The sequence below is a fragment of the Aquarana catesbeiana genome, linkage group LG07, assembly GCF_042186555.1.
Source record: "Aquarana catesbeiana isolate 2022-GZ linkage group LG07, ASM4218655v1, whole genome shotgun sequence".
Taxonomy (NCBI): domain Eukaryota; kingdom Metazoa; phylum Chordata; class Amphibia; order Anura; family Ranidae; genus Aquarana; species Aquarana catesbeiana.
Genome location: NC_133330.1, coordinates 184,442,771 through 184,466,223, shown reverse-complemented (window position 1 = coordinate 184,466,223; position 23,453 = coordinate 184,442,771). Strand labels below are relative to the sequence as shown.

General features: G+C 41.3%; 1 protein-coding gene across 3 annotated transcripts in view; it reads left to right on the top strand.

The window, feature by feature from the left end:
* The window catches only part of LOC141103379 (potassium channel subfamily T member 2), a 2,416,326-nt gene that overhangs the window by 2,264,358 nt on the left and 128,515 nt on the right, over positions 1-23,453 (top strand). For 2 of the 3 annotated variants that reach the window (XM_073592890.1, XM_073592889.1), the window contains one exon: positions 6,279-6,579. In XM_073592890.1, coding sequence (XP_073448991.1) covers positions 6,279-6,579 — 301 coding nt within the window. The remainder of the gene's footprint in view (positions 1-6,278; positions 6,580-23,453) is intronic. The other variant, XM_073592891.1, reaches the window with a different exon arrangement.

Below are 23,453 nucleotides of genomic sequence, written 5' to 3'. Positions count from 1 at the left end.
GCAACTGCATGCTCCAGCATCGATTATAGCCTGGAGCCGGATCTCTTCTTCTCCCAACTGCAGTGAAATGGGGAGAACGAGTTGTGAGGGAGAAGTCCCAGAAACCTGGAAATATGCTGGAGAGTAGGTGGGTGGCTTCTTGAACTTCCTGGGACAATCGCATAGGTAATGTCCGTTTCCTCCACAATAGAGGCAGAGATTGGCTAGGATACGACGACATCTTTCATCAGGAGTAAGTGACGTAACAGGCCAATCTGCTTGGGAACTGATCTAAAGGTGGGTGTACTGGCGGGTCTGCAGGTTTGTGATTGTTCAGACGGTCTCTCCCGCAACCGTCGATCCAGTTGGATGGATAATTGGATGAGACCCTCTAGTGTAGTGGGAATCCCAATCCTGACCAACTCGTCCTTGAGGGATTCAAGGCAGAACTGATGTAGTAAAGCTGCCTCATTCCAGCCAGGCCAGGGGTCAGATACCAAAAGACAGTCCAAGAGAGGCACAGGAACAAGCCGGGTCATACACGGAGGGCAGAAGATCGGAGAGCAGTCAGCCAAGCCGCGGTCAAAGCGAGGAGATAAACAGGAACACTGGTCAAGCCAAGCAGAGGTCAAGCAGGGGTCTTCAGAGTAAACAAGGCACAGGAACACAGGAGCTGTTTGATAATCCAGCAAACTGCAAGTGTCAGTGTCAGGTTTAAATAGGCTGGGGGGTATGCCCACAAGATCAGGGCGTGTGTACACGTGTGCGCGCATTGGTGTGCACAGACTGCCGTGGTCCAGCTATCGCGCATCTGCGTGCGCGCGGGTGCACAGAAACTCGCCTGGCACCACCATGACGGTTACTGGTGGAATTGCCCACAACACGGCCATTTCCCGGCACAAGTCAAGGAGGCTTTGCGTCATGCTAATGATAGGTGCAGACTCCATGCTGACCGCAGACGCCTGCTTGCGCCTTCCTACCAGGTTGGGGACAGGGTCTGGCTGTCATCTCGCAACCTCTGACTTTGTGTTCCCTCACTGAAGTTCGCACCTTGGTTTATTGGGCATTTCTGTATCCTTTTCAGGATTAATCCAGTGGCTTACGCGTTGGACCTTCCTCCTAGTATGTGCACCTCAAATGTGTTTCATGTCTCCCTATTGAAACCATTGGTCTGCAACCGCTTTACCACCTCAGTGCCACGTCCTCACCCTATACAGGTTGAAAACCATGAGGAGTATGAGGTACAATCCATTGTTTACTCCCGTAGGTTCCATGGGCGCATACAGTACCTGGTGCATTGGAAGGGGTATGGTCTGGAGGAACGCTCCTGGGTCTCATCCTCAGACGTACATGCTCCTGATCTCCTCTGTGATTTCCATAGATGTTTTCCCCTCAAGCCTGGTGGTCCTCCGATGGGGAGGGGTCATTGAGGAGGGGGGTACTGTCAGGGCTGGCTCAGCCCTTCCTTCTCTGAGCTGGCCGCTCAGCTGTCGGCTAATTGCCAGCTCTCATCTCTCTCCACAGTTAACCAGCTGTTGTGGATCTGCTCATCAGTCCTGCCTACTTAAAGATCTCCAGCTCACTTCATTCCTGCCTTCGCCTTGGTCACATCACAAGAAACCATCTCCTGCGTTGATGTTTAAAGACTGGCTTTGCTGACATCCCTTCTGGCTCCTTATCATACTTTCTGTTCCTTTACTTGGATCCCTGACTTCTGGCCTGGCTGATAACCTGATCTGGTTACTGAACTCTGGCTTGGCTGACTACCCGATCCGGTTACTAGACTCTGACTATGCTTTGGCTATGCTTACTCTATTTACCTTTTTATTTTTATTAATAAACAAGTGTGATTTTACTGTACTTCTGTCTCGGTCTGGTTCATGGTTCCTGACAGGGCTCTCTTGACTGCCCAGTGTTATTAAATTGTGTAATTAAAAATGGGCCTTTTTTGGGCAATGACCATTTAGAATCATCAGTTTTCTTGGTGGTCAAGTACATGTCTTGATATTTAAAAATAGCTCAGTTTAAGTCTTCCTCTCTGTGTTCTTTCTCTAAGAACCTCTGATTAAGAATGAGGCTTTGAGATTAGTCTTCGATGGAAGTGCAGTTTCATTTAAGTCAGCAAAATTGACTTTATGGAATATTGTCCATCTCTTTTCTATGGGGGAAGCTTTTTTGTGCAGGTAAAAAGTTCCTGCAGTAGATTTCAAATGAGTATGAGAGCATATCAGGAAATATTGGTTATAAGATAATTTAAGATCAAGGAATATTAGGAGAATTGGGGTCAGAAACTAAAGTGAACTGTACTCTGAATTGATTGTTGTTACAGTAGCTGAAAAATTCCTAAATGATTGGATCTTTCCTTCCCAAATGATGATCACATCATCTATATAGCTACCGTAGTATACCAAGTTGCGTGAGAATGGGTTGTGGGCCCAGATGTAGGAGTTCTTCCAGTATTCCATTTGCATAACTGTCAGACAGAAAAAGTCAGACGGAAGCTTTTTATCGTATATTCCGATTGTGTGTATGCCTCATCGGACTTTTTTTTTTGAAAATTCTGACGGACCTAGAAATAGAACATGTTCTAAATATTTCCGACGGAACCAATTCCTATCAGGAAAACCGCTCGTCTGTATGCTGTTCTGACGTACCAAAAACGATGCTTGCTCTGAAGCAAGTACGAGACAGAAGCTATTGGCTACTGGCTATTGAACTTCCTTTTTCTAGTACCATCATACGTGTTGTACGCCACCACATTCTTTTTTTTTTTTTTTTTTATTCCATATTTTTATTAGATTTTACAAGTAAATACATTGTACAATTAGAACTGTACGTCGTGCAACGACGTCTAAGTGTTTTAACAGGATGTAGCTAAACTTTAACAGGTTGAGAGTATCTGTTCGCGGTAAACATATGCAACAGTTTATGAATACGTTTTAAATTTCCTTAAAAGGTAAAAGAGACATTTCTTACATTATTACCGTTAGCAGCCCACTGCCCTGGCGTGGCACCCCAATTGGGATCCTTAGTGCCACTCCAGCGCAGAGCGCCCGCCACCACATTCTTGACGGTCGGACTTTGGTGTGACAGTGTGTACGCAAGACAGTTTCAGCGGAATTCCGTCGGAACTCTGTTGGAAAAACCTTCAGAGTTTATTCCGACGAGAAAACCGGTCATGTGTACGCATAACTCTGACCAGCTTCCCTGTCCCTGCTGTAGAAAAGCATCCCTACAACATGATGCTGCAACCACCATGTTTTATGGTGAAGATGGTGTGTTCAGGGTGATGTGCAGTGTTAGTTTTTCACCACACATAGTGTTTTTCTTTTAGGCCAAAAAGTTCAATTTTGGTCTCATCTGACCAGAGCAACATATTTGCTGTGTCCCCCACATGACTTCTCGCAAACTGCAAACAGGACTTCTTATGGCTTTCTTTCAACAATGGCTTTCTTCTTGCCACTGTCTTTCTTCCATCCCACACACAGTAAAAAATCACTCCCAGGGAACACATTTAAACCTTTGATTGACCCTGAGGTTAACCTCTTCCCTGCCAGTGTCAATAATAAAGTAACAGTGCATTTTTTTTGCACTGATCACTGTATTATTGTGTCACTGGTCCGCAAAAAGTGTCACTTAGTGTCAGATTTGTCCGCCCGCAATGTCACAGTCCCGCAAAAAATCGATGATTGCCGCCATTACTAGTATAAAAAAATTTAAAAAAATAAAGAGTCCATAAATCTATCCCATACTTTGTAGATGCAATCACTTTTGTGCAAACCAATCAATATATGCTTCTTGGGATTTTTTTTTACCAAAAATATGTAGCAGAATACAAATTGGCCTAAATTGATGAAGAAATTAGTTTTTTTACATTTTTTGATTGGATTTTTTATAGCAGAAAGTAATTTTTTTTTTTTTTTTCAAAATTGTTGGTCTTTTTTTGTTTATAGTGCAAAAAATCAAAACCACAGAGGTCATCAAATAATTGTAAATTTGTAAAGAGGACATTTGTAAAATGAATATGAATCTACTTGTTTTGTTTATTGAAAACTGGTGTTAATAAAATTTATGAATTACAAAAAAAAATAGTCTGGCTATTACTTGGCTAAGTTCTTTGAGGACTCTTGAGTGTAAGCCATCTGGTCATGGTGATTTATTTGCATTTGGTTTTTCAAGTCTTTTTGGACACTGGCTTCTTTTAGCCACAAGGATACATTCCATGATGCGTTAATAACGATCCAGTCCTGGTTACTGTACCCCTCCTTTTTCCTTTGTAAATACAGAGATTAATGCATTTAGAACAATAGCCTTCTCCTTGTCATTTGTAACAAACTTCCCCAGATCATCATTTATGGGGCCTATATGCGCTGACTTCACTTTCTTACTATACATATTTTTTAAAAATGTTTTGTTTTTGTTTTGTTTTTTTTTGCATGGGATTCCCTTTTCAAATACATACCAGACCCTGATCAAGGTTGCTTTGTTTACAAACATAAAAAAGTGGCAAAGAATAGTCATTTAACCACTTGACCACTGGGCACTTAAACCCCCTTCCTAACCAGACCAATTTTCAGCTTTCGGTGCTCTCACATTTTGAATGACAATTACTCAGTCATGCAACACTGTACCCATTTGAAATGTTTGTCCTTTTTTTCACACAAATAGAGCTTTCTTTTGGTGGTATTTAATCACGGCTGGGTTTTTTATTTTTTGTGCTATAAATCAAAAAAGACTGAAAATTCAGTAAAAAAAAAAAAAAAAAAATAATAATTTGTTCCTGTTAGAGTATTGGCAGAGTATTGGCAGAGTATTGGTGAGTATTGGCGAGTATTGCAGAGTATTGCATAGTATGGACACTGAGCAGCGCTGTGGGCTGGATCTGCAGTGCCCACAGCACTGCAAACGATCTCTTCCTTTCTCCTCTCACACTGTACCGATCGGTACAGAGAGGGGAGGGAGGAACCGGCATCATGACATGATGCCGGTTTGTTTACAAGTGATGCTCCATCATTTGACGGAGAGATCACGTGGTAAGCGGCCGCTATCAGCGGCCATTTACCGTGATCCGTGAGGACCTGGCGGTCACGGATGTTCCCGGGTGCGCACCCCAGGGGGCTCTTTGGAGCGCGATTCTGTGAGGACTTCCATGGACGCCCACCCAGAATAAGCCGACCGCGCTGTAGACGTCTTTCGGCTATGGCCCAGTCGGCATGTGGTTAATGACAAACGTTATTTTCTTTCCTAATGTTACTTTTGCTTTAATGAATTGTATATTTGCTCTATTTAAAGTAAAACTAAAGGCAAAGCTTTTTTTTAAAAAAAAATTGGATAGAGTGGAGTGGGATTAGACCACCTGTCAGGTTTTTATTGCTGTCTGTGCCCCCATCAAGGAGATTCATCATCTCTATTTTTCTTGTTTACCATTATCAGTGAAAGTAAAAGAAAATCACAAATTTTGGGTTGTCCCCAGAAAAGAAATAGGGGAGAAATATTCCAATGGGGACACTAGTTCTGGTGACCTGGAGATCCCCAAGGAATTCTCTTAAATTGCCAGAAGTTCCTCTCACTTCCTGTTTGGCTATGAGATGGGAAGTGGAGGGAAATCTCCACAATGAAACATAGATAGTAAAAATAAACTGAGAGGGGTTGTAAGTTTCCCTTACTCTATCCAAAATTAAAAAAAAAAGCCTATAGTTCTACTTTAAGCTTCCCCTAGATATCTTATGTAAAGAAATTGTATATTTTTAATGTTGTTCTCTAGGCCTTATTAGATGGCCTCTAAGCCTTATGGTATTTTCAACCTTGTTTTGCCTTGGTAGCCCCATGTTAGTACCAAACTATCAATTTCCCATTTAGCCGGAAAGCTGGGACATTGGCCTTGCAAAGGGCTAGACAAAATAAGATTCAGCTCCCATAGACCAGTAGGTTTCATGTTTGAAGATGATTTTTTCATTGTTCAGCAAATTTTCAGCAAACCAGACTTTGTTTTGTTTGTCCATCACTAGTCAGCAAGTGTACAGCTAGCGATGGGCTACCTTATTGGCGAGCCAGACATGCACTGCATAAGAAACATCCTGTATTAAATATTTGTTCATAAAATAAACATTGTAAACAAAAAGTACAAAGTCCTAATATATGCAGAGGAGCATTTACTAAAAGTATTTTAATATAGTAATTTAATCAATAACTGTTTGAAATAAATACCAAAGCTATTCCTTGTGTGTAGAAAACAGGAAAAATACCTTTTTAGATGTCGTTTATTTAGATTGCTGAAATTGTCTATGCTTCTTACAAAGTCACAGATATCTATTAGTGTGGAAGATTGGGAAGACACAAAAGAAACCAAGGAATCGACAACTAATCGCAACAATCATCGGAATTCCACATCCAGCGACCATTCAGATCATCCCTTACTACGAAGGAAAAGTATGCAATGGGCCAGAAGACTAAGTAGAAAAGTTCCCAGACATTCTAACAAAATAGCAGAGAGGATAAGTCAACAAAGGATGACTTTGTGCAGAAGATCAGAAAGGCAAGAACTAGCAGAACTTGTTAAGAACAGAATGAAGCATTTGGGTCTTCCTACAGCAGGTTACGGTAGGTAAACTTTAAAAAAAAAAGTAGTATATGTGCTTATAATCATGCATTCATGTAAAGGATGAGGTTTGGGATCATTGCAACCATAGACTTGAGACAAATTCTGTGGATTTAAGAATTGCAGTTCTGGTGAATTTTTGTGTGATATGCTTGGGAGAATTTTTTTTAGTATAATGCACTGCATTGCCTTTGAACTATGACCAACAGGCTTACAATTGCCCATTAGGGAGCTTTTGGATAAGCCTGCCCCTCATTAGAAAGGGGGATGTACAGAGCAACTATTTTATAAAAAATAGTCTAAAATATTTGTTCAAAAAATGTATTTACTATGATTACCAGCTTCATCATTTGGCCATAATGTGGTATTTTCTTGAAGTGGCTCATACATGAAAATACATAATTATTGCCATTAGCCACTTGATGACAATGACAACCCTAAGAAATAATGATAGAAAGCTTTTTACAGTGAAAATGTGTGCTGGCTGAACAAATGATTGACACATTTGCATTGTCAATTTTTTATATATAGGTCCCATAGTGTAAGTGTACTGGAAATGGAGTGAGTACAAAGAAGGGCAACAAAGCTAATAAAGGGTCTGGAGGATGTTAGTTATGAGGAAAGGTTGTGAGCACTGAACTTATTCTCTCTGGAGAAGAGATGCTTCAGAGGGGATATGATTTCAATTTATAAATACAGTACTGGTGACCCCACTATAGGAATAAAACTTTTTTTGCAGAAGGGAGTTTAACAAGACACGTGGCCACTCATTAAAATTAGAAGAAAAGAGGTTTAACCTTAAACTGCATAGAGGGTTCTTTACTGTAAGAGCGGCAAGGGTGCGAAATTTCCTTCCACAGACGGTCATCTCAGCGGGGAGCATCAATAGTTTCAAAAAACTATTAGATAAGCACCTGAATGACCACAACATACAGGGATATACAATCTAATACTGACATATACTCACAGAAATAGGTTGGACTTTATGGACTTGTCTTTTTTCAACCTCACCTACTATGTAAAGAGTGATATATTGGCATAATAAATGACAGGCAAACAGAGAGCACTAGATGTCATTTTATTGTTATTTATACATGAAGCTAATTCCCTTTTTTGAAGACATTGTCAAGGAGGAGAATGTGTTACACCAGAGGTTGATCAGAATGGAATTATTCCCCATGCTTTAGGCTTGGATATGATCCCAGATATCCTGCATCTTAGACCTCTTGTAATTTAAGCGGTCCACACATGAGGGTAAACACACAGCTATATCACCAGGCGTGAAGGTGTTGGATTCTTAAAGGTAATGGTCTTTATCGAAGAAGAGGGATTTTTCACTTTAATAGATGGAATGCTTCTTAATAAGGACACAGGTTCCATAAAAAGTGTGGACACATGGTCAATGTTTTTCTTTTACTTGGACATTAAAAATCTAAAGTGCTAATTTTAAAGGCTAATATGCAAGTTATTGTCATAAAAAGTGTTTGGGGACCCGGTGCTGCCCCAGGGGACATGTATCAATGCAAAAAAAAGTTTTAAAAACTGACGTTTTTTCGGGAGCAGTGATTTTAATAATGCTTAAAGTGAAGCAATAAAAGTGAAATATTCCTATAAATATCGTGCCTGGGGGGTGACTAGTATGCCTGTAAAGTGACACATTTTCCCTTGTTTAGAACAGTCCCTGCAGCAAAATGACATTTCTAAAGGAATAAAAGTCATTTAAAACTGCTTGGGGCTGTAATGTAATGTTGCCCCCCCCCCAGCCCATTACCAGGCCCTAAAAAGGCGTGGGGCCCCCAGGCCCTAAATACTCTGAACAACAACAGTATACAGGCAGTCCCCGGGTTACAAACATGATAGGGACTGTAGGTTTGTTCTTAAGTTGAATCTGTTTGTAATTTAGAACAGGTACATTTTGTAAATGTAGCTCCAGCCAAAAAATCTATTTTTAAGCATTTTGGATAACATAGGGAAGGGTTATCATCACCCCTGTAACATTTGTTTTGCTGTCTGTGCCCCTGTTCAGAAGATTTTACCTCACTTTCTGTCCCAATGACAATTGGATTTAGAAATTTTTGGGTTACAAGGATTGGTGATAAAGCATCAGTGGAGACACCTTTTTTCCCATATTAACTCTTACAGGAGAGAATTTCCCTTCCTAGTGGTAGATTTCCTTTCACTTCCTGTTGTCTCCCTCCGTTTGTAAGTAGAAGTCGTTTGTAAGTCGGATGTTTGAAAATAGGGGACCGCCTGCCCTATACACTCTGCGGAAAATTGAGCCTTAGGTGTTGGTGGTACAACAACACTGTAAGCCCTCACAGTTACACTTGGTGGGCGCTGGAATGGGCCCTGCTGTGAAATATTATATCAAGAATTGTAATTACGCGCCCCTGTTAAACAGGGGTACAAAAATTGGGCCTTAGGCGGTGGTGGTGGTGGCACAACACTGTAAAGTTCACAGATACTTTTGTTGAGCGCAGGAACAGGCCTTGCTGTGATATATTAGATTAAAAATTGTAATTACGCGCCCCTGTTAAACAGGGGTATAAAAATTGGGCCTTAGGTGGTGGTGGTGGTGGTGGCACAACACTGTAAAGCCTGACAGATACTTTTGTTGAATGCAGGAACAGGCCCTACTGTGAAATATTAGATCAAAAATTGTAATTACGAGTCCCTGTTAAACAGGGGTAGAAAAATTGGACCTTAGGCAGTGGTGGTGGTGCCCTGAACCGAAAATATTCCTAGAAGCTATCATCATGAAGATTGAGGAGGAATAGGATAGTCACTCAGCATAATAGGATAGTTGCTCAGCATATGCAGTCTTCAAGGGATCTCACATCCATAGAAAAATCAATCGGTTACATCAGCATCAGGTGCTTGGTAGCTGGTGATCCAAGATTGATTCATTTTTATGAATGTGAGCCGATCAACAGAGTCTGTGGACAGGCGCACTCTGTGATCGGTTACAAAGCCTCCAGCAGCACTGAATGTGCATTCAGAAAGAACGCTGGATGAAAGATAGGCCAGTAGCTCAATTGCATATTGAGCAAGCTCTGGCCAGTGGCCCATCCTCAAGACCCAGTAACCCAGTGGATGTTCTGGTGGAAAGGTCTCCAAGTCTGAACTTGCCCCTAGATATTCCTGCACCATGTAATTCAGACACTGGCAATGGTTGCTGGAACCGATCAGACCTGGATGCTGAGGACTGAAGAATTGTCTAAAGGCATCGGTCAGCCGGCCACCTTCTCCACCACTCTTTCTGTGACTGAACGAAGACTCAGCAACACGTTTTCAAGCACCAGGAAATTCCAACCTCCCAGGCTCTGGAAACGCATTGCACAAACCTTTCTGCAAGGCCTCCCGAAGATGTTTCATCCCCTGCTCCCTCTGCGAAGGCTGGATAAGTTCTGCAACCTTACCCTTGTAACATGGATTAAGAAGGGTTGCCAGCCAGTAATGATCCCTTTCCTTGATACCACGAATCCTAGGGTCCTTTCGCAGGCTTTGCAGGATCAGGGGGGCCATGCAGCGTAAGTTTGAAGAGGCATTCTATCCTGAGTCTTCTGGGTCACTAAGGATCACATGATCCTCAACCACCTCCTCCCAGCCACATACAACTCCATGGGTTTCTGGGGACTGCAAACGATTCCTTGAAGACTGCTGCTGATGCTAAGTGTTATGCTCCACCTCCATGCTGACACAATCCTCCTCCTCCTCTTCTTCTTCCTATGTGATCGGCTGACCTGCAGGATTACTAGTATCTGGATAAAGGGGGCCTTGAGAGGTAAGGAAGTCCTCCTCTTCCTCCCGCTGTTCTGCCTCAAGTGCCCTGTCCATTATTCCATGAAGCGTGTGCTCCAACAGGAAGACAAGAGGGACAGTATTACTGATGCATGCACTGTCACTGCTCACCATCCTTGTGGCCTCCTCAAATGGTGATAGGACAGTGCATGCATCCTTGATCAGTAGCCACTGGCGTGGCAAAAAAAAGCCAAGCTCCCCTGACCCTGTCCTGGTGCCATACTCACACAGGTACTTATTGATGGCCCTCTGCTTCTTGTGCAGCCGCTGCAGTATTGCCAACGTTGAGTTCCACCTGGCGGCAGGTCACAAATGAGGCGGTTCTTGAGCAGGTTACATTCTCTTTGAATGTCAGCCAGCCGAGCACTGGCATTATATGACCGGCGGAAATGACCACAGAATTTCCTGGCCTGCCTCAGGAGATCCTGTAAGCCAGGGTACAATGCTCAAGAACCGCTGCACCACCAAATTCAGACTGTGAGCCAAACAGGGAACATGGGTCAAGTGTCCCTGTCGGAGGGCAGAGAGGAGGTTGGTGCCATTGTCGCATACAACCATTCCTGGTTGAATTTGGCGTGGTGCCAACCACCTCTAAGCCTGCCTGACCGAATCTCTGCCCCAGTGTGGCTCCTGTCCCTAAGCAGACCAACTCAATCACCGCATGGCATCTTTTTGCCTGAGTGCTTGCGTAGCCCCTTGAACACCTATGGAGCACCGCTGGTTCAGAGGAGAAATCTGCAGAGGACGAGGCCATAGAGGAAGAAGAAGAGGAGGGGTGGAGGAGAGAGCTGTTGCAGAATCACCACTAGCATTTTGGAGGCGTGGTGGTGGAACAAGCTCCAACAATACTGAACCCTGTCCTGCATCCTTCCCAGCTGCCAGCAGAGTTACCCAGTGCGCCGTGAAAGAAAGGTAACCTCCCTGTCCATGCCTGCTGGACCATGAGTCAGCAGTAATATGCACCTTACTGCTGACCACCCTGTCCAACGAGGCCAAGACATTGCCTTCCACATGCTGGTAGAGATCTGGAATTGCGTTCCGAGAAAAGAAATGGCGTTTGGGAACCTGCCATTGAGGTACCGCACATTCCACAAAATCATGAATGGGGGCAGAGTCTACCAGCTGAAAAGGCAGCAGTTGCAGTGCTAGCAATTTGGCGAAGCTAGCATTCAGACGCTGAGCATGTGGATGGCTGGGACCAAATTTCTTTTGACAGTTTAGCAACTGGGGTAGGAAAATTTGCCTGCTAAAATCGAATTTTGGTGTACCGCTAGCAGATTGGGCACAAGTACTTGGGATGCCTATTTCTATACCTTCATTCCTCTCAGTGCAGATTTCTGAGAGGACTGGAGGTTTAGTGGGGTTGGAGATCCCAGCTGAAGAGGAGTAAGGAGAGGTCCGCCTTGTTTTTTGATGTGGGTCTTTTAAGTGCTGTTGCCAACGGACTGCATGGGAGGTCGTCATATGTCTGGTCAAGCATGTGGTGCCCAAGCGGCTGGTGTTTTGGCCACGCTTCAGGCATATGTTGCAAACAGCAACGGTGCAATCTGCTTCACGCATGTCAAAAAAGGCCCACACCAAAGAACTTTTTGAAATATGTGGGAAGTTAGCAGCGCCCTGCACATGCTTAGCTCTGCGGTGTGATGCAATAGGTTGGCTGTCCTTAAGCTGCCCCCTGGAGGGCATCCTGCCTCGTTGGAGATGTGCCTCCTCCTCCTCCTCTCTTCTATCAGGCATCCAAGTAGAGTCAGTGACCTCATCATCTCCTCCCTCCTCGTCACTGGAGCAAACTTGGCAGTATGCTGCAGCTCGGGGAACATGACTGCCAGTTTTTTGACCTTCTTGGGCACCCCCTCTCTTTAGGCTCACGTTACTCCCTTCCTCAACCTGAGTACCATCATCGGAGCCTTCAAATCGCTGCGCATCCTCCTGCAGCATGTACCCGACACTGTGGTCGAATAGTTCGGGGGACTCCTCTGTGCATGATGGTGGGGCTAGGGAAGGAGTGACTGTTGGCATGGAGCCGATGGAATAGGCCGCTTTGGCAGCTGCATTGGCAGGCAAACTACTCTGAGCCTGGGTGACAAAGGATGAGGAGGATGAGGAGGGCTTTGTTATCCATTCCACCAACTCTTCTGCATGTTGTGGCTCAATAACACGGCCAGCTGCAGAGAAAAAAGGCAAACGTGCCCCACGGCCACGTGCTGAGGATGCACCGTGTCCACGACCAGCACTGTCGACTGTAGACACAGAGCCTGCTTGCCCTCTTTTAGTGGCCTGTGAGTGCCTGCCTCTCCTTGGTGGCCTTCCGGACATGCTGTAAATTTTGTTTAGCAAAACCACACTACACTGTATTGTGTACTGTGTACACCACCAGGAAAGTAGTAGCAACTGCACTAGGGGTGCACGGTACTATGTACACCAACAGAAGTGTAATAACAACTATGGGTGCAGTGTATGTGTTGTGTACTGTGTACACAACCAGAAAAGTAGTAGCAACTGCACTAGGGATGCACGGTACTGTGTACACCAACATAAGTGTAAAAACAACTATGGGTGCACTGTATGTATTGTGTACTGTGTACACCACCAGAAAAGTAGTAGCACTAGCAACTGCACTACGAGTGCACGGTACTGTGTACACCAACAGAAGTGTAATAACAACTATGGGTGTACTGTATGTATTGTGTACTGTGTACACCACCAGAAAAGTAGTAGCAACTGCACTAGGGGTGCACGGTACTGTGTACACCAACAGAAGTTTAATAACAACTATGGGTGAACTGTATGTATTGTGTACTGTGTACACCACCAGAAAAATAGTAGCACCAGCAACTGCACTACAGGTGGATGGTACTGTGTACACCAACATAACTGTAATAACAACTATGGGTGTACTGTATGTATTGTGTACTGTATACACCACCAGAAAAGTAGTAGCAACTGCACTAGGGGTGCACGGTACTGTGTACACCAACAGAAGTGTAATAACAACTATGAGTGTACTGTATTGTGTACACCACCAGAAAAGTAGTAGCAACTGCACTAGGGGTGAACGGTATTGTGTACATCACCAGAAGTCTAATAGCAACTATGCGTGCACTGTATGTATTGTGTACAGTGTACACCACCAGAAAAGTAGTAGCAACTGCACTAGGGATGCACGGTACTGTGTACCATGCACCAACAGAAGTGTAATAACAACTATGGGTGTACTGTATTGTGTACACCACCAGAAAAGTAGTAGCAACTGCACTAGGGGTGCATACAGGTGGATACAGTGGATATATATGTATACAAGACTGTGTATATATATATATATATATATATATATATATATATATATATATATATATATATTAAATACACTGCAGCTAACTCTGAATAACCTGCCTGCCTGCTCAATCTAAATGACACTCTCTCTCCATCCACACCGACAACACACTACACGGCGCTGACCTGCAGGCAGCCTTATATAGTGTGGGGAGTGAACTTAGTCCCCCTGAGTAATGATTGGCCAAAGGCACAATGCCTTTGGCCAATTATGGCTCTCTTAGCTGAGGGCGCTGGGATTGGCCAAAGCATGCAGGTCATGGAGCATGCTTTGGCCAAGCATCATACAGCAATGCACTGCACCCCCGCTGCTCGAATTTGGCGCAAAGGGCCCATAATGTTAGGTTTTCGACGAACGGGTGAACAGCCAGTGTTCGAGTCGAACTCATGTTCAACCTGAACAGAAAGCTCATCCCTAGTTTTGATGTAATTGATGGTTTCATGTAATATGATTTATTATATTTGTAAATTTATGCTGGATCACCTTCAGTTTGTTTGTTTCAACGCTATTATTTTGTTATATGGTCAGAGTAATGAATTTACTTACTAGTTTACTAAATTAAGACAAAGGGCATGTAAGGAGGTGAGAGCTGCACATTTTTTCTTTGTTTGTTTATGCATTTTGTGTGAGATGTGTGAAATACACACCGTGCGAGCAAGCTCCCAATAGGGAAAACATGTTTTTTTTCTGAACGGTGAAATAATTGTTATAGTTATGTAAACCATATCGACCAATGATTTGGATCCTTGTCAATCATGATAAGTGCTACCTAATGACATTGATTTGCCAAACCACGACCAAAGATGCTACCCTTGTGCAGATGACAGATCCCCAGCCAGCTTTCTAAGTAAACAAGCTGGCTGAAGATACTAGGTGATAGCATTGACCAAATAGGGTGATATTTGGACAATGACTAGCTATGACCATATTTAGTCAATAACATCGCCCAGGATCCCCAGCAACTTTGTTTACAAACAGAGGCTAGCTAGAGATCTGTCATTTGGTGGTGGCAGTGCTACCACTGCTAAATGACAGATCCCAGTCGCTGTTTGTAAACCAACAATATCAGTTGTAAAAGAGTATATTGTACTGTATCCACAACTTCACATGCACATTTAAGACACCCCCAAAGCATGTTATTTAAAGGATTTGTGTGTTTTTAATTTTGCCCTTTAAGTCACTTTAAAAGATCATCTTTCCGCTAAACTGTATTTCATTTTTTTGCATTGGTACATGTCCCCCATAGCAAGAGCCCCCATGCATTTTTTAAACAAAAACTTGCAGATTAGCCTTGAGAAATGAAAAAAGCACAGGGCTGTGTTCGATATTTCGCTGGGTTAGTCAAACATGCAGTAAATCAAACTTTGCCCAGTTTGCTCATCACCATTTTTTGTGAACACATAATCAAAAAATCCTCCACGCTACAAAAAACAAACTACTAAGCAAAAAAAATTCTGTGCAAATATTAATACATATAATCTGGTTGTAACAGCTAGTGATGCGTGTTCCCACACCAATTGAAAGTCTTGAATATGAAAAATCCCACAACCAATAAATCAGTAATCGAACATACCCAAAATGCATCAAATCAAACCAAATAATAATACTCTTAAAAAAATATAGATATATCAAGTATTCAAATATTCAACTCAAAATGTCCCAAAATGTCTTCTTCTGTGAATATCAATAATTCACATATTGCCGTGTTGTCCTCCGCCATTAAAGTGCCAGATTCTGAAGGAGGTTATTATTAAAAGGTCACCACCATAAACATGTACTTCTCCAACTTCCAATCAAACCGCTTTCCTGGACATATTGACCCTCTGCAATGTGAGGTCTATCTGCCCCCTGCCCTTTAATTAAGGCCAATGCTCCTCGTCACCCCAATATTATCCCCTGTCACAAGCACCATAAGCGTCTCTCTATACATCACCAATTAGCCAAGGAAAAAAAAAAGCAGCCTTCAAGAAGGACACTATAACAGCCACTACTAGAGTGCTGAAAGCTATGCTTCAAAGATCTAAGGGAATACCCTCCAAACTGTTCAATCATCTCCCCATAACAGCACTGGATCCCCTGATTCCAAACACCTCTTCTAAACAATGGATTAAAAATGGCCTAAAATTCATTGGAGACTTATACACAGGATCCTCTTTAGCCTCATACCAACAACTACTCAGAATTTCATATAAATCACAGATTTTGCTTTATGGGCAGCAGTGTCCTGGTTCCAACGCTCACAATGCACCATCCTATGTGACCTTCTCCATGCCAAAAACTCTTCCATGCAACACTGGGAGCAATGGACCAACCACACTTATCCAGTTCAACAATGGCACAAGGCCCTTTCTGCAACTCTCAAAGCCTCCCACTGCATTTCTCCTTGGGAAACTATTGGTTCTTAACACCCACAACGCTAGCCCATAGTACCCCACATCCTGCTCGAATTGTTGGAGGCAATGTGGTTACCAGGGCTCAACCTACCACATATGGTAGAGCTGCCCCAAAATTGCTAACTTTGTGGAATAATGTTGCCGCCTTTATTAATTCTATTACAAATATCTCCTTCTCTCCTGCACCACAAATGATCCTGTTGGGCATGGATTACCATCTCTAGCCTCCTAAGCTGTACACCATAATTACATATACAGTATATCCATAGCAATTCACTTAGCTATTGCCAGAACAACAAGCTGTTATTTTAAACGCAAATTGCCAACTTGAAAATGCCTTTGCCAAAGCCCACCTACAATTACCCAAATTCCTCAGCAATTGGCAAGCCTGGTTATATGACCCTAGAAGCCCCTCAAAATCAAAACTGCTCTGAAAAAACTATCATTATAGACAAAATATATCCTCCCATGACTTATCAGGGGTTGTGGTATATGCCCATGGAACTGCCTGGTCATATCATGAAAAACCTCTCACCCCTGGGCTCTACACCACTGTTCTGTGTATACTAAATCTACACATAGCAGAACACTTCATGGACTGATGTACCAATCACAACTTATTGTATCATCTCTCAGGATTCTTATGCTCTTCCCTTTTTACTTGTTTTTTTTTCTCTCTAAAACTGTTTTGATGTATGATGTGCACTAACGCTCACATTTTATATGCTTTGTTTTCTCTGTACCTATGGTCCATAGTAATTTCAATAATAACTAAGGTAAAAAATAAAAATAAATAAATAAATAATGGGTGCATGTTCTTTAGGGCTGTTCCCAGATTCCTATACCTTTTTGACAGTAAATAAAATGGCCAAAACTTAAAGTGATATTAAAGTCTTTTTTTTTTTTTTTAAACAACAAACATGGTGTACTTACCTGCTCTGAGCAGTGGTTTTGCACAGAGCAGCCCAGATCCTCCTCTTCTTGTGTCCCTCACCAGCGCTCCTGACCCCTCCCTCCTGCCAAGCCAAGCTGCTGCTCCTCATTGGCTTACTGACTTTGACAGCAGCCGGTGCTAATGGCGTCCGCTGCTGTCTCAGCCAATGAGGAGGGAGAGTCCTGGACAGCCGAGGCTCTTGTACAACATTGCTTTATCGAGATGGAGCTCAGGTAAATTTTAGAGGGGCTGAGGGGGGCCACTGCACAAAGAAGGTTTTTTATCTTAATGCACAGAATGCATTAAGATAAAATAAACTTTCTGCATTCAGAACCACTTTATTAACAAGAATTGACTGCCATAGACTTCAATGGGATTTTATGTGAATTTTGAACAGAATTTGATGAGCCTTTGGACAGAATCACTCATCAATAAGGGGGTCTAGAGCAGTCTGTTATGCATTCTACCACTAAATGTATTTTGAATTATAGTATATAGAGAAGATGGGTTTGTTGCTAGAATATGCAGATAGATTGTGTGATTGTGTGCACCTAACCTTTACAAAATGCATATAAACCTATTTAGGAGAACACCTGCTCTATTTTATAATACATTGAAATTAGGATTTTTACAGTAAACACTGGCTATGTTTTGCTTCTGGAAATTTGTAAAACTTACTGTTGCTAGATATACTGTTGCTGCTGCTGTCTGGTCTTATGTTAATGAACCCAAAGACAGTGTTCCAAGAAATTGTCAACTTCCATTATAATCATTGTCTAAGGTTCCCATAGACAAAGACATTTTTAATCCTGCAGTGGTGATTTTCAAGTTTTAAAGCTTATATTAGCCCAAAAACAAAAATCGAATATATTTCAGCTTACCAGTCCTTTGATATTGTGGCTGTATTGGTTTTGTTTGTTAAGGAATTTTTTATTTTTTCAGATGGTGATTTTGCCAGTAACACATTTCTGTGTTTTGTTTTTATTTGTTTTTGCTTCCCAAAAGAAATCTTTAAAGTCTAATAACTTTTTTGTATTTGAAGAAATTGTACTTAAAAAAAATAAAAGGAATGCAGCCACCACATTTAAAGTGGTTCTAAAGGCTCAAATAAAGTGAACATAGAACAGAGTCGGGGCTTTGTACTGTGTGTGTAAATAGATGCACACAGCAGGGCTCAGAAGTGGAGAAGAAGAGGAGGAGTCGAGGGTGCTGTTGGGGAAGAGGAGTTTTAGGTCCTTCTGTGCAATATCATTGCACAGAGGCAGATAAGTATACCTTATTTGTGCTATTTTTTAAATAGTCTTTACAAACGCTTTAAGGACTGCAATATATTACATTTTTGTGTTTAGGTTTAGATATACTAATATCTAATAATATACTAATAATATAACAACACTAATTGTGTTTGTGACTCTAACTAAATAATTTTTAAGAAATTCAGACAAGTTGCACTTTTTTTTATTATTTTTATTGCAAATCCAGGTAGCTGATAGATGAAAAAACATAACAAAGCATTCATAACTTATTTATTTTATTTTGTACAGTATTTATAAAAAAAATCTAACTCTATTGGTACCTTTAAAGTGTGTCCGAGATACCCAAAAAGAAAATTGTTACGTATTCCAACCTACCAGTCCCTGAATGTGGTGGCTTTTTAATTTTTGTTTTCTTTTTTATTTTAAATTTTTTCATTTTTCTTTCATTTTCAGGCTTTTTCCTTTATTTTTTACATGGTGATCCAGCTAGCAAAATACTTTCTGTCCCTTTGTGACCACACTTATTTTCTAATGTATCTACAGAGGGAGGCATGGTTGCCACACAGGCTGGACTTCAAAAATATTGGACATTGTTTATCTTCATTACATAATAGATTGATGGAATTAGTAGTTTACACAATAATATTAATTTACTCAATAAAGATATGGATGTTTGTGCTTCCATTGCATATCACAAGAAGCAACAAGGACACTACAATTCTGACAAAATCAGCAAGTACTGAATTCTACTGAAAAAAGGCAGACACGGTTTTTGACAAGCCCTTTATTTAAAAAAAGAATATCTCTTGTGTAGATCCATCATTAATCATGATGACCGTTGCCACCGCCAACCCGGAAAAAAAAAAAAACAAAAGAGATCCGCACCCAACGCTGGCTCCTGTTGTTTGACAGCTCCGCTGCCTCCCACTGCTCAATAAACTAATTTAAAAAAATTATATCCACCTGTGTAGATCCATCATCAATCACGATTAGCACCGCCACCGCCAATCCAAAAAAAGAGGTCCACACCAGACCCTGGCTCCCATTGTCTGACAGCTCCACCGCCTCCCGACACTTAATAAACTAAGGGGTGAGGCCACCCGGTGAAGTCACTGGGTGGACATGCCCTGTGTGACATCATTGATCCAGCATGCTTTGTTGGTGACGTCACAAAGGGTGGGTCCACCTGGTGATGTCACCAGGTGGCCCCACTCCTTAGTTTATTTAGTGGGGGGAGGGATGGAGCTGTGAAAAGGTGGGTTAATGTTCACTGGTATATGTAGAAACAAATGCCTTCAGGCTTCTTTATGTACATATGTGCACAATTTTCATGGCATTTATACCGCATTTATTAATTTTTTTCATTAACACAAATTTTTGTCACCGTGTTCACCATCACCTGTATCCTTGTCCTATTGATTTTAATTGTTTAATTGAATAAATGTTTGATTAATCATGTGCTTACAGGTTGCTGATGGCCACCCGCTCTTTAACAACCAGTTAAAATCATACACATTCCTTAAAAACCGCATGCCTGGACCATTACTTAATTACTGCATGCATTTAATTATTTATTTCCTTCTGTGAATTGAGTTTAATGCCTGTTCATGCGGTATTTACTGAGCGTTTTCAGCCATTTGCAGTCAATACTGCAAAGCAGTATAGTGATTTGACAGTTTCAGGGTCACATGCGATATTTAGGCAAAACATGTTTTGACATCTAAATACCATCTAAATATCCCATGCAAAATGCTTTTGTGAATGGAGCCAAATGAGAGAAACGGGACAGTTGAACTGTAAAGAAGAGGTAAGGTTTCTAAAAAAAATAATTTGAAAAATGTATATAAGAGTTTGTACACCCAGAGTCCAGACCAGGAGATCTACCCCCTGATACCCAGGCCCCAGAGCATTTGTGATATACCTCACCTGGCTTTATATTAAGTGCTGTCACTGGAGTCATTTGCCACTAGCTGGATTCTCACATATAGTTATGCTGTTCCTCAGCATGAAGTCAAGTGATTTTTATCATATTCTTAAGGTGAAGAGTTGGCAAGATAAGTGTCCTGGATACTTTTAGGCAGTCAGTGGTGGCCTTAAGCCAACAGATATTTCCCATTTGATGAACAATCAAATTATAAGCCTTACATAAGTTGTATGGAGAAACACATTTTGCAATTGAGGGATGTGAGAGAGGAGGTGGCTGACCGGACCAACCACTAAGTGAATTTCAATCGGTTCACCAGGAATCAGCTGAAATTCACTTCACATATGACCAGCTTAAAGAGTAACTTAATTTTTGTTGAGAAAAAGAAATAGCTCTGGGTGTTAAATGTAAAATACAAATATTTTAACAAACATGGGCATGGATTTACTAAAGGCAAATAGCCTGTGTACTCTGCAAATGCAGTTGCTCCAGAGCTTAATAAATGAGGGGATGCTCTTCTGACTCCTATCATCCAGTCACGTGCAAGGATTTTTTTTTTTCATTATACCTGCATGTGATTGGATATTCTTTGCAAAGTGAAGCTTCATCTCATTTATTGAGCTCTGAAGCAACTACACTTGCAATGTGCACAGTCTGTTTGCCTTTAGTAATTTAATCTCTGTGTTGCTGCTGATTAATATCTGTTTCTGCTATTAAGAAGTAGCTGATAGTTTGACCATGTCATGTACAGACTAACAGGGACTTGTTCATTATAAACACCCAATGCACTTTCTGTGTTCTGATAAAAAAAGTTTCAGAATCTGCCTCCCTTTAGAAGTAATTAACCCTTAGGGGGTATCTCACCAGAAATTTGATTTCTGTTGCAGAGAATGCCTAAAACCGCATGTATATTGTATTGCAGACTTCTGGCAAAAACAGTGATCCAATCACGAAAGTAGGAAATTACAATTTTGTACAGTACAGCTCTAATTGCTATATTGAATTGAATTTTACAGAAAATGACAGCACTGCAAATTGAAATGGCTTATGTAGGAATTATATATGCTATAATATATTTCTTTTATTTGCTAGGTTTACTTCCATGAAAGTGGAGTTATCCTTTAAGTATATATGCCTCCTTATTGTCAGTTTGAAGGCTATAGCTTGGGGTTCTCAGGAATAGAGAAACAAAGTTTGAGAACTGGATCTCTGCCAAAGATTCTGTACAAAGAATACATGGGAAATACATAGGAGAGAAATAGAAGAGAAATTCAGTATCTGAAAGTTACTGAGAGAGATAAGAAAGTTGAATGTAAAAATTCTGATTGATGGTACAGTATAAGAGAATTGTAGAGGAAGATCCTCTGAAAACTTTCCCTATACATTTTTGTACTTATAAGCCTATTTTCTTCTATTTGTCTCTCGGTATATATGGAGGAAGCGCAAGCTGTGCATGAAAATTGATTGATTCAGGAACTGAATTCAGAGAAAAAAGATTCAAAATTATTTGAAAAACAAAACTTGAATATAACACAGTTTATTTTACTGTCAGAACAATTTATCAGCATAACCCACATAAGGATGTTAGCCAAGAGATTAGTTTTTGTTGTGTTTGGAGCAGTGTATAATGATGGCCAAGCACATCTGCAATATAATTCATTTCTATTCATGAAACAACAGAGAAATGTTAATGTGTATATGTATATTCTGCAAAGCTTTCCTATTTTGGTTGTCTTTTATGGCTCTTGGATACAACATTTCTCCTGTGAGTTTTATAAGAAGATTGAAAGTGTTTCTTGTAAGAATCTATCACTGTGATGGACTGAGATGCATAACTTTCTTGCTTTACAAAAACAATGCTTTTCTACCTTTCCTTAAAATTCCATTTCTAGCACTCTGTCAACTACAGTTCTAGTATATATATATATATATATATATATATATATATATATATATATATATATATATTACAAAATATTTAGTGGGGGACACATTGGGGAGATTTACTAAAACTGGTGCATACGGAATCTGCGGTAGCTGTTCATAATAACCAATCAGCTTCTAGATTTAAGGGCCAGTTCATACAGGAACGGACAGCTGCTGGAGCGCTTTACCTTTCCAGCAGCTGTCTGTTACTGACTGCAGTGGGAGGCAGTATGGTGCGTGATGTATTTGTACAAACTTTATTTGACGTGTACAAAAGTACATTCCATTCATGTCGCTGTACAGCAACACGATGCACTGCGCTGCTGTACAGTGCCATGTGATCCTGTACTGTGCACTGCTTAAAATGCAGCATGTCTGCATTTCATCGCAGCATGTTGCAGCACAGCTCAGTACTGTGTTGCAGTGTAAAAGGGACTCAAATTAAACAATTGTTTTCTGCGTGTCCTTGTGATGACAGGCCTTTTTTCAGATGCAGTAAAATGCCTGTCACCTCACTATATGTGAATTAATCTTATTGTCAAAACTTAATTGAACACACTGAAGTTAGAAGCTGATTGGCTACTATGCACAGCTGCACCAAATTCTTTAGAAGGAAACGAGAGAGGGTGTCTGAAGGGCCTGGTATGGAATTTAGGGGGACCCCCACGTTTTTTCCTTTGAAATGTCATTTTGCTGTCAGACTGTTCTAAACACAGGAAACATGCGCCCCTTTACAGGCATACTATAGACACTCCCAGGTACGAAATTTAAAGGAATATTACACTTTTATTGTTTCACTTTAAGCATTATTAAAATCACTGCTCCCCAAAAAACAGCCGTTTTTAAAACTTCTTTTTGCATTGATACATGTCCCCTGTGGCAGGACCCAGGTCCCCAAACACTTTTTATGACAATAACTTGAATATAAGCCTTTAAAATGAGCACTTTTGATTATTCATGTTCGTGTCCCATAGACTTTAACGGTGTTCGAACAAATTTTTTGCCTGTTCGCAAGTTAAGCTGCTAACCGAACTGCGGGGTGTTCGGCTCATCCCTAGTTTCTTCTTTGAAAGAGGCATGACATATTAGGTGTTGCAAGTGCCAAGGACTGGGACATGTGGCTGCCAACCCCATATTACATGAGACCATTGAATGGGATCTGTCACTACTTGCCAAGTCTGTCCTGGAAGCACACTTAGGAACTGAGACTGGAAGGCATTTATGTCCTATTACCATAGAAAAACACCTGGTTGAGTCATTGTTAGACTCCAGAAGCCTGGTCACCTTGGTCCATGCCAGTCTGGTGGT